This window comes from Xyrauchen texanus, chromosome 22, assembly GCF_025860055.1.
Source record: "Xyrauchen texanus isolate HMW12.3.18 chromosome 22, RBS_HiC_50CHRs, whole genome shotgun sequence".
Classification (NCBI taxonomy): domain Eukaryota; kingdom Metazoa; phylum Chordata; class Actinopteri; order Cypriniformes; family Catostomidae; genus Xyrauchen; species Xyrauchen texanus.
Genome location: NC_068297.1, coordinates 4,204,304 through 4,217,134, shown reverse-complemented (window position 1 = coordinate 4,217,134; position 12,831 = coordinate 4,204,304). Strand labels below are relative to the sequence as shown.

The window sequence follows — 12,831 nt, the reverse complement described above, 5'->3', positions numbered from 1 at the left end:
CTGTGTATTAAGTTTTGCCATGTCTTGGATTCGTCAAGCCAATGTATTGTAAGACAAAGAGCTTTACCTTTGTTTAATGATGCTTTTACGCTCAATAGAAGTAACCACATTCCCAAAGATTATAAAGGGGGCTTTTTTCTTGTACCTGAACTCTGCACAATGACAGTAAAGTTGAATCTTAATCTTAATTTTAAATAAAGGCTTCTTCTAAATAAGTCGTCAGAACTTCTACAGTATCTTAATGTACTCTCAATGGACCTCTGGTTGAAAACCCAAGCCCTAAAATATTTATTTCAGTGTATTTATTCATGCAATAGTCTCTAAATTAATAAACACGTAAACGTGCAACATTGTTCGGTGCTAGGGTTCAGATAAAGTTCAGAATGCACAATCCCTTGAAGTTAAATTTCGCTGTCTTGGGGAGTGGGCATAGAAATAGTGGGTAGAATGGAATTGACTTGGAACATGATCACACATTGGGCGGGGCTTGGTGGTCCTGGCGTTGTATCTGATTGGTCAGGTGCGATGAGATTAAATAATAATTATCGTTTGTTGACTCTTTTCTTGTGAGTTTTCAATTCAGTGGTTCTTAAAGTTTCTTTGTACCATTATTCAGTGATAAATTATTGTCCCGACTGCTTGCTAAAGTAACATTCGAAGGGCGAGACTGGTCACATGGTGTGCGTTACATTTTCAAGCGCTGGTCAAATTGGACCAATCACACTCGTTTCTGATGCCTGTTAAAGGGACCGTTAACATCAAAACCGTTTTGCGTCGGCCAGCGCTGTTTCTTTCTATTTTTTATTATTATTCTATTTAAATAATTTGATAAAATAATAATATGTTTTAGTGTTCAAACATTTCCAAAAAACAAAAACAAATACTCAATAAACGATTCGGCTTTTGAGCCTTTAAGCGCACCCTTGCGGAAGATAACGGTTATGTCTCATAGGAAACAGCTGAAGGACAGCTGTATTGAGGAGGGGGAGCTTCGCTGTGTGAATATGCAAAGCCGCCAGCCTTCCGTGACGCTCTACATGTGCACGTTTCGTGCTTGTTTAAGATTATTTGTGTACATGAGCTCCTCGACACAGTGTAACCGGCCGGAGCGAGTGTCTTTAATGTTATTCTGACAGTATGAGCGTAACTGAAAGAAGGACTTCTGTGTGTTATAACATTAAAAGGTGCAGAAATCAAACCTGCAGCTGCGTGAATCTGCGCGGAGAGACAGGCTGTATTGTGTCATTTGGAGAAAAAACAGAGGCTCCTTGCCAGGGAAAGGTAAAGTTTTATATGCATTATTTCTTTTGCATGCACAGCTTAGGGGCTGTAGCCCACATACAGTTATGTTTTTATTAGGTTATATATATTAATATATTTTAAATTAACAAACATGTTAATGTTTCAGTCTGGAAATGCATAATGGTAAATATTCAGGCATTGGTAAAATCTGTGTTAGCAGTACAAGACACTGCAGTCCTGCATGAAATATAGAGAAATATGCAAATATATTAATAATAATAATAATAATAATATAAAGCACTATGTTCTAACCCCTATAATGGCACTATTTGAATATGGATGCATTGACATGTCTGGTGGAGATGCATTAGAATTATTAAACAGTGATCTGATTTATGTTTTGTCATTTCAGAAATGATAAAGACTTTGAGATTTTAATGGCCCGTTAATGTTTTACCTAGACTGGGCAGGTTGTGCGTTTGTGTGCAGACTCACACAAATGTGTTTTTAGGGGGATGGGGGGTGTTTACCCTGGCTCCAGTTAATTCAAATTAAACAATCTGGATTGAGAGTGGCTGAGTGTGAACACTCATTTAATGTTCTCAATGCCCGATACATCATGCAGGTTATTTATTACTTTGTGTTTCTGGAAGGTTTTATGCAATTAATTTAAACGTTGGTTTAATTCCATAAAAGAATCCTTGTCGGGTGAATCTCACGAAGAACTCTCCGGGTTGTATTTCATCCCCCCATTAAAAAGGAAAATATGTTTTGCGTAAAGAAAATTAAAGCATTTTATGGGCCATTAAGGTTTTTTTTGTTTTGTTTTCGTGATAATTAAGATGATTATCCCCACAGATTCTCATTATTGTAATACAAAAATTTTATGACAAAATTATCCTGTCTTGAAACATAAAAAAAATAAAAAATTCAACAAATGATATATGGTAGAACAAATGTGTCATTGACAAATTTGCAAAAAATTAGAAATGTTTTGAAAATGTCATAAAAAAAAATATGGTTTTAGTCCATGTTGGATTTAGAAATTTATAACATCTAAACATCTAATGACTTTAAAAATGTAAAGTAGTGTAACTATCAAGTAAATGGTATTAAAATACGACCACACACCTTGAATACGTGGGAGTGTTCACAAATGAATCATTAATAAAAAAATAAAAAAAATAATTGAAGCATATTTTTCAAGGTTTGTTTTTTATTAATTTTTTTTGGCTTCTCTGCATGACTTGAACAAAATGTGCCTTTTCGTAAAACTGGCAAAATAATGATTGAGGATTTAGGGGTCCTCTCAATTTATTAATTTTTTTGGGGTCACATGACAAAAAAATGGCCACCTTGTTGGTTACACCACATGACTTTAATTTTGTTTTTTTATGAAAGAATAATAAGAGAATACTCTACACAAGCATGCCAACATTTATTTTTACATATATTTTTAACGATATATATATATATATCTACAGCTCTGGAAAAAATTAAGAGACCACTGCAAATTTATCAGTTTATCTGGATTTACTATTTATAGGTGTGTGTTTGAGAAAAATTAACATTTAGTTTTATTCTATTAAGTACTGACAATATTTCTCCCAAATTCCAAATAAAAATATTGTTATTTAGGGCATTTATTTGCAGAAAATGACAACTGGTCAAAATAACAAAAAAGATGCCGTGTTTTCAGACCTCGAATAATGCAAAGAAAACAAGTTGATATTAATGTTTAAACAACACAATACTAATGTTTTAACTTAGGAAGAGTTCAGAAATCAATATCTGGTGGAATAACCCGGATTTTCAATCACAGCTTATACACACACCTATAAATAGAAAATCTAGAGAAATATCTTTGCAGTGGTCTCTTAGTTTTTTCCAGAGCTGTAGATATATAAATGTGTGTATATGTGGATACATGTATGTGTGTGTGTGTGTGTGTGTGTTTATATATACATATACACAGTATATTGATATTGATATTTTTTCTCAGGTTTTCTCAGTTGTGGATGTCACTTCCTAGAGCCCCATTTAAAGGCTCCATTGAAGACCACCCTGATGAAACACAATTTCTCATTCACACAGTCTGTCTTGTATATACGTGAGATGATGCATACGACTTTTGAGGTGTCTGATTAAAGCGTTCACTGACCCAAGACCCAGGTGAAGAGACTGGTTTCCACAACGACCATCTGAAAAACAGGAAGGAGATGGAACCAGCGAATCGTACCGGTGTACCTTACACACTGGTGTGTGGTTGATATCTGCGTAGAGAATAAACCGTTGTTTCTGTTGAACAACCCCTCAATCTTGCCCCGTTGTGTTCTGCCATTCAACCATGGGGCATATCCTGGATTTACCTTCACCTGGAGCAGATGTATGCTTTCGAGGAATGTGGCTCTTTGGTTTGCTGCTGGTCTTGTCTGTGTTCACCACCAGCCTTGGCATCCACATGGACTCGATGGGCAGCCACAGTACGTTCACCTGTGAGGCGATAGGACTGCGAATGTGCCAGGATCTGCCCTACAATACCACCTTCATGCCCAACCTTCTGAACCATTATGACCAGCAGACCGCCGCTCTGGCCATGGAGGTAACCATACCCTACCTTATGTCTTATACTGCTGGGATTATGTGGGAGAGAATATGGGTTGCCATGGAGCTTGTTGTCATGGAGGTTTGTGGTTGCTACTGTGGTGAGCTTGAATTATTTAGACCGCACGTGGCTGTTGATGATTGAAATAAGTTTTTTTAGAAGTATTGCAAATCATTTTTGAATTTAAATGTGAGAGAGCAGAATTGAAGATGCTATTCTTAGGGGTTGTATGAGACAGTAGTTCTGCTTACTTATGGAAATGCCATAATTAACTAAATTAAAAAACACTGTGTAAATCTATGGATGCATTGGCATGTGCAAATATTTTTTAACTCCGTACAAATGTGTTTGAAACTGATTTTCATGATGCTTTTTGGAATCGTAAATGGACATTTTGATTGTTGTGAACGGCTTATAGTGATGTTCAATACACAAACATGCTCATTTTCTCATTGCCGTTGTGAAAACACATTTGTGTACTGCAGGCAGGGCTTGCTCAGGACTTTCTCAGAGTTGTAATGGCTGCCACAGCTATTTGGATGAATCACTCTCCGTATGACATGCAATGAGATCCTTCATTTTGAACACAGGTTCTTTCTGTAATGGATCCGTTATTCATCACTGGGGGGGGATTTCAAAGCTGTTATGCATGCTGACAGGGACAGTAGATATTGCCTCCTGTTATATGAAAAAAAGGAAATAACGAATTGCTTATAATTAACTATAAAAATGTAATGTATGTAAATTTGCTGAATAATGATACAAATTGTGAATATAATATTAATAGTATTTATATAATTTATTATTTTTAAATATAATTATGTAGTTATATAATTGATAGATTCATATTTATGATGGTCGATTTTATTAGATATTTATAAACATTAAGGATATGCATGTTCAGGCAGGCACAAAAAAAGGTTATGACATGAAATATTGATTTCAATATTTGTTCATATATACATAAACAAACCTCTATATAAACCTTTATATAAACTTAAAACTGCTAAAACATAACCATAAATATAACCTATAGTATTTAATATTGATATATATATATATAGTACACACACACATTCTATATTAATGTAAAATAATAAAGTATATCAAATCATGAGAAATAAAGATAAATCCTGCAAAATAATAAACATTCAATGCAGTTATGGTTATCAACAGATTATTTTAAAAATATATTAATTATTCTTTATCAAAAACAAGTTAAGCTCAATCATCAGTATTTATGGCATAATGTTGATTATCACAAATATTAATTTCGACTCATCTCTCAAAAGCAAAGCGAAAAGGGCCGATGTATTAATGCACAGACAATGGAAGTGAATGGGGTCAGTCCATAAACATGAAAATACACACTGCTTCAAAAGTTTAGCCACAAGATGTAAACATTGTATATGTTAGCATGATGTTAGTGTGATACAATGACTTACTAACCTGATCTGTGTTATATTCAATATTACAACTTTCCATGATGACGTAATGCTGGTAAGTGATTTTGTCACACTAAAAATCATGTTAACATGTACAATGTTTACATCTTGTGGCTAAACTTTTGAAATAGTGAGCCAGTTTACATAAGCTGATTACTCCCAAAAATCAGCTTTTTTTAAAAATCCAACAAGCAAGAAAACCGCATTTACATGAGATATGAAATGATCCGGGTTTCCTCTGCTTTTGACGTCAAACTGTGAAGAAGCATGAGCACAACACGTACGCATATTGTCGGATTATCAAGCATAATCTGTGTAAAACTGTGCATGTAAACACACTCACTGTGTATTTGAATGTTGCTGGACAAGCCCCATTCACTTCCATTGTACGTGCCTTACTGAAAGCGCATTTTCTTGCTTTTTCTTTCAAATAAACAAGGGACGAGTTGAAAATATTTTCTGTGGTAATCAACATCTACAAATGCTGTTGATTGAGCTTAACGTGAACTGAACCTGGAACATAAAATATTTATGTTTAATTAAGAATGCGCCACACGTGTACAGCATTTCTGAATCAGTCTGTCGCAGAAATCTCCAAGGAATGTCAGACAGCTCTGGGCCGTCTCAAAAAATGTGCTGAAGGCATTAATGGTGCCATCTCAGTGCTAACGGTCTCATTATCTCTGCTGAGACCCACAATAAATGCATTGATTTGAGGCTGAACTAATGCATGCTCTCTCTCATTGTTTCAGTCAATTAAACCCAGTGAAGAGCATAAGCGCTCCTGTTCTCAGAGCAGCTAGTGTCCGATGCATGCTGTAGATCTCAGGGATCATGTGACTAGGGCTGTAGTGTTACGGCAGTGAGGTGCACACTGGTCCACCTGTCAATGGGTGTACATATGTGTATATGTATTACATCACCAACAGATGCCCTGTAAGTGAACCAGACCCCTCCGTATCTGCCCCAGTGCCTCCTCTGTGATGATGGAGAGGTTGTGGCCTCCAGGTGAAATGTTGGGAATCAGTTATCCAATGCCCACTCCTGTTGAAAAGGCTAAAGTGAATTCTAACCTGTATCACTGTTTTTAAGTAGATTGTGTCAAATGTTGTGCTATAATTCAAACATAATTGTTTACTTTATTAATGTTAAAATTAGTATTTATTATTGTGGCAGGGAGGAGGGCGGGGCCGGGTCGTGATTCTGCACACCTGGTCCCTTATCAGGCTAATCAAGCCTCCGAGAGGGATAAAGGCCGACTGCGGAGGATTGTGCTGGAGAGAGAGATCGTTTACGGATATGTCAGTCACGTGTGTGTTTGTCTGTTAAGTTTATCATTAAAACCATTATTTATATTGTCAAGCCGGTTCTCGCCGCCTCCTTTCCTTTGACTGCTTTACAATTATGAACAATATTATTAACAATATTCTCACATCACAGTTTAACTTGTAATGTACAGTTGAGTGATTTACGAACACTTTTTGAGCAGTAAACTGTTAACTATCAAAAATCAGAACGACAACTCAAGAAACATGTTTACAGAAGTTTTGAACTTTGGGTTATTTTCTGCTTTTGACAGAAACATGTTAATGGGTACGCTGGGTAAGCCAGTAAGAATGACTAAAAAGGTCTTTATGTGTAACACAAAATGGGGTTGATGGGCAAAACTGTACCTGTGCCAATCGGTTTATTCTTAAACCATTTATGACCCCGACGTACGCTGTTTAAAGCAGTTGCATGACCATACGCATTGTCGGCTTATTGAGCATAATTGGTGTAAAATCGTGTGTGTAAATGTGCTGAATGAATGTTGCACAAGGGCTTTATATTTCTTTATCAGCTTAGTTGAGGTCAAACACAGGAGATTCAATGAATTCATCCGTTAGAGAAAAATTACATTTTTTGTTCTGTAGTGAATGAGCCTGAACGATTGACCATCATAAAAACATAAATATAGGTTATTCATGTCTTATGTGCTTATGTTGAGCTGGATCAAGAGCTCGTAAATCAAAACCAAGAGATTTAGGAGGTGGATATTATCCTTTTTACAGTCAACACTGAAATGAATTTAGGCTAATCGTCCTTTAACCTCCTCAGAATCGAGCAAGACTGCTGTGTGCCTTTTACATTTCCATTTTTGATTTGTAATGAGCACCTTATAAACATGTCTGGAGCAAATCATTTTCCTAAAAATTGATGTCCACATATGTGGACAGCGGGACCAAGTTGTGAAATTTGAAATGAAACCAAGCCATAGAAATGGTTATGTTTCCAGGAGTGTTGATTATTCATGTTTTTGAGATGTTACAGACATTCGAGCTGATTTTCGGTAAAGCTGCTTTGGAACGGTGTGTTGGGAAAAGCAAAAATAAAAAAACTATATAAATAAAAATGATTTGACTTTTTATGTTACAATGTTTTTTTATACTTTGGAAACAAAATCTCAATGTCTTCTCTTAAAAAAACAAGTGATAGCCAGTGCTGAAGGATTTTACCAATCATAAATTAGCATAAATAATTCAGATTCAAAGTAATGACCAGCATCATCCAATCATTATTTTAACCATGCTAAAATATATATTTGTTTCATATAATTGCAATTAATATTTAAGAATAAGATATGTTGCATTTCATGTTTTTATTGACATTTCTCCTACAGACAAAAACTTTGCTGTGATCGCCGCCATATTGTTTTGTCACATGACTCATTGTGTTGAAAGTTTAACCCCTTACTGACAGCGCAGAGTGTTCTGAACTGAGATCTGTTGGTTTAAATTAAATCATTTACATTTATGCATTTGGCAGACACTTTTACCCAAAACGACTTACAGTGCACTTATTACAGGGACAATCCCCCCCGCAATGGTGGTGGCTGTGGGGATCAAACCACAACCTTCTGATTACCAGTTATGTGCTTAAGCCCACTACGCCACCACCACTCCTATTCATATTCTGCGTTGCGTATAGCTTAGCCAAAACACAACATACATGCATGTGGAAACAGGGTCTCACAAGGTTAAAAGGGGTTACTAAAAAGATTTTTGAACCTCTGAAATAATTAAATCCTTTAACCCAACCATTTAAGTTTTCAACAGCACCGACCATTGAGTAATTACAGATTATCCAGAACATAATATGAGAGTTCATTTTGGGAGTATTTTAAAGCAAGTAATTCTCTGATGTTGCACCAAAACCACTCACCCATTCCACACTGATTAAAGATTGCACGGGGAGTTGGCTGTCTGGTTCATTTTGGGGTCTAGACGCCCTCATTGGGATGCGAGGGGTGATGCTGTGAGCAACCCGAGTCTGTGATGTGTTCTGTCTGGATGGTAATGACAGGTCATCAGCCCTCAATTAAATGAAAGACCGCTACGATGTTCAGAACTGAATTCTAGCACACTGCTTAATGCATATGGCGCATGATATGCTACATAATGTTTTTGTAAAGTATGTGGTTTGTGTACTATACAATCTTAATACTTATTTTTATTGAAAAAATAACGCTAAACGTTTTGTAGTGTGCCACATTGTTGGTAACATGACCTTACTACGTTGCATATTTAATTCAACAACTGGAGTATATTGTGATGTTGGAGCATTTATTTAGCATTTTTTATCCAAGTTTTTGTAGAATTGAGTTTTGGCATTCTGGTCAAATAATGAGTCAAAAAAAAAAAGGAGAAGCTCTCGCAAGCTTTTGATTTTATTCAGATTCATTTCAGTATATTTCAGTTGCCTCATATGCCATTTTGCTTAAATAAAATTTTTCACATTGATATAGAACAAGTGCTAAAACGGTACGGTTTCTTTTAAGAATAGCAGCAGTTCATCGAGTGTCTCCAAGGACTTTTTTGGTGGCGCGCATATTAATGAGTCACATGGCTTCTTGACCACTTCAGTGGTATGTATGATTAAAATCACATGTTTCTAATTAGTAACAATTTAAATATACTTATAATAATTAAACAAATGATGAACCATATCAAGGCTCTTCTCTACACTATTTACAGGGTTCAAATAAGGTCATTGAAGTGCTTGAATTTAGCTTTCAGAAAGGTAAGGAAAGGAATACTTGGAAAATCACCTTTGAGTCATGTCTGGAGTGGGCTAAAGCACAGGGCTGTTAATCAGAAGGTTGCTGGTTCGATCCCCACAGCCACCACCATTGTGTCCTTGAGTAAGGCACTTAACTCCAGGTTGCTCCGGGGGGATTGTCCCTGTAATAATTGCACTAAGTCGCTTTGGAAAAAAGCATCTGCCAAATGCATAAAAAATAAATAAAAAAATGTCTAATGCCCATCAAAGATGCAATCCACTCACTCCACTTTCATTGAGTAAGGTGTCTTTTATAATTGCTGTTTAAAGTTTTATTTTAATCACGCATAGCATCGGGGCCAGGCTGACTACCACCACTGGAGTCGCCAGTTCGAATCCAGGGTGTGCTGAGTGACTCCAGCCAGGTCTCCTAAGCAACCAAATTGCCCCAGTTGCTAGGGAGGGTAGAGTCACATGGGGTAACCTCCTTGTGGTCGTGATTAGTGGTTCTCGCTCTCAATAGGGCGTGTGGTAAGTTGTGTGGATCGCGGAGAGTAGCACAAGTCTCCGCGGTGTCATGCACAACGAGCCACATTATAAGATGCGCGGATTAACTGTCTCAGAAGCGGAGGCAACTGAGACTTGTCCTCTGCCACCTGGATTGAGATGAGTAACCGTGCCACCAAATTTGGAATTGGGCATTACAAACTGGGGAGAAAAGGGGATAAAAAAAACAAATAAATAAAAAAATTCACACATAGCATAGATGTAGTAAAGAAACCATGCAAGTAATCTTTCTGTTAATGTTCGCTGAACTGAAAAGCAGACATTCGTTGAACTGCCGCCATTCTTAAGGCCACAGTACCATTTTAGCACTTGTTATACAAATTCATGTCAACATCTTTGTAAATATTTTGTACACATTATTATTTAGTAACTCATATTATTATTATATTCTGTACACAATTTCATGACATATTAATTTATAGAATGTAGAGTTAAAAGTTTAGTGTTAAGTTTAAATTATAATAATGATGACAAACAATTTATATAATAAAGAACTTTTTTATTTTTACATTTTAAAAATGAAGTGAGGGGCTTTGAATACGTGAATATTGGTACTAAAACTGTTTACATTAATACTTTGTAGACTGTGTACAATATTACATTATATATTCAGTCGCCTACAGCTTGCTCACTGAGGTTATTAATACAATTATCATTTATTTATTTTTAAACACTATTAAAAATCGTATTTTATCTAAATTACACAATGATGATTAATCGACTTTATAGACATTACAGTTTTATCATCTGTTAATGCTGATATTCTGTAAAGCTGCTTTGAAACGATGTGTGTTGTGAAAGGCGCTATACAGATAAAATTGACTTGACTTGTATAGCAGTTCACCTTTAGAGGTTAGTGATAGTAAATTATTAAGTTGTTATTTTGCAAGCAGAAATACAACAAGGACAAAAAAATCAATTATGCATATCGGTTATCGGACATTTAAACATAACAGAATGTGATAACAGATGAGAATCAAAGTTTTTGGAGTTGACACATTTACATTTACATTTATGCATTTGACAGATGCTTTTATCCAAAGTGACTTACAGTGCACTTATTACAGGGACAATTCCCCCGGAGCAACCTGGAGTTAAGTGCCTTACTCAAGGACACAATGGTGGTGGCCGTGGGGTTCGAACCAGCAACCTTATGATTAACAGCCCTGTGTTTTAGCCACTACCCCACCACACTTCATATAGCTTGCTGGCTAGCCCGTTTATTCAAGTGCAAAAAGGGATTTTTTTCACAACGGAGTTGAAAGATTGAACACTAGCAAAGCTGATGTTTGCTAAACCTCCTAATGTTGGTTAGATAGCTACCACTATAAATGCCATTATCAGCTATAACATGTAAAAACAGCTACTCAAATGGGCGAGGACTCTGTTAATCTGTCCTTATCTCTGCCACCCATCTATATTGCTGCTCACTGTATTTCTCAGTTACGGTCTACCGTCGATGAAATAACCATGTCATGTCGCGGGCCGAGGAAAAGAGGCAACGCATGCGGAGCGCGAAAGGGCAACAATGAATCGTGTTCGTGTTAGAGAAAAATATGAAAAGATATAGAGCTGAAAGATCAGTGCTATATACGCCCCGTGGTGCTTGTTGTGTACACAGCTCCGTTGTTTTCTTGCGCTGTTAAACTGAAGTTTAGAAATGGCCGTTGTCATGATGTCTCGCGGTCCGGATGGAACAAATCCGGGGTCCGGACCGGGACCACAGTCCGCTAATTGGTGGCCGCTGGCATAGAGTATTGTGATGTTTATTGCAACTGCAGTATCTGCATTCTTTCCTTTGAAAACAGCTTATTCATCTTTCTTAAGATACTTTCCTCTTTCCCACCTCTCACCCACGAATACATTTAACCAATCCGATAATACTGTAGGCGGGACATTGAGCCAGACTACAGGCAGTAACTTTCAGAGAGAGGAGGTGGCATCAGAGCCAACGGAACGCATTTGAAAAATTATCGGCAATTACATAATTAACAGTTTACAAATTACAATTATTAATATCGGCTCCAATTATTGGCCTGGCAGAATCGGTCAACCCCTAATTAAGATTGTGTTATATCATAAACCTCATATTGTACATCACACTGAATAGTAAGATAAGCATATTGTCCCACCCTTACTCATAATGGGATTTTTTAAATTAAGATTGCGATTAATCGGAAAATCCTTGTTTTTTTCCCATCCCAGCAACATATGTACTGCATACTGAAAAAGTAGTATGGTAGTATGGCATTCCGAATGCAGCCTAAAACATTTTCCACAGCTAGGCAGAAAAACATGCGATAGGATGTAGCTGTTTTTTTATAAGCATTGTTTTTCCACTGGTATATTTAGTGCATTCAACTGAAAACATTGTGTAGTTTTCTAAGGAACTTCATTTTTAGATGAACTCCGGTAGATCTTTCTCTTTCACCTTCCCCTCCTTATGTGGGTAGAGGTGTAACCATGGTAACCAACCTTAATTGTACAGCCTCAAAAGGACAAGCTTTAGTGTTCCCAAGAGGCGATCTTTCCCACTGACCTTTGACCTCCGAGAATGAAGAGTTGTCAAAGCCCACCTCTTTTTAGATGGGCCCGTTTCTGGATCAGGGTTACCATGGTGGTACAGCCGTTAATAGCGTCGGGAAAGAACATAAGATGGGCAAAGATGCAGCCAGAACAACAAGTGACTGATCTCGATTCAAGGATGGTTGAAAGACAGGAGAGAAGTAGTGTGGGAGCGCGCTGTCCTTTCTTTTTTCCCAAGCTTAGATTAAGGGAATAACTCTGCGTTTGGCCAATTTTCCCATTCAGGGATGTTGAGTCTTTCACGTCTGTGTGAAAGTGGAGGGCCGCCCGGAGCCCATTGGTGTCTGCAGAAAGAGTTTATCTTTGTTGTTGTTCTACAGGGAGACAGGATGTGTTTTATTCTGTGTG

The 12,831-nt window shown here is 36.9% G+C and overlaps 1 protein-coding gene across 2 annotated transcripts in view; it reads left to right on the top strand.

Annotated features, from left to right (window-relative positions):
* The first annotated feature begins 1,149 nt into the window (after window positions 1-1,149).
* The window catches only part of LOC127662164 (frizzled-3-like), a 46,069-nt gene continuing 34,387 nt past the window's right edge, over window positions 1,150-12,831 (top strand). For both annotated transcript variants that reach the window (XM_052153220.1, XM_052153219.1), the window contains exons 1-2: window positions 1,150-1,281; window positions 3,245-3,844. In XM_052153220.1, the coding sequence (XP_052009180.1) occupies window positions 3,590-3,844 (255 nt within the window). In that variant the 5' untranslated portion in view covers window positions 1,150-1,281; window positions 3,245-3,589. The remainder of the gene's footprint in view (window positions 1,282-3,244; window positions 3,845-12,831) is intronic.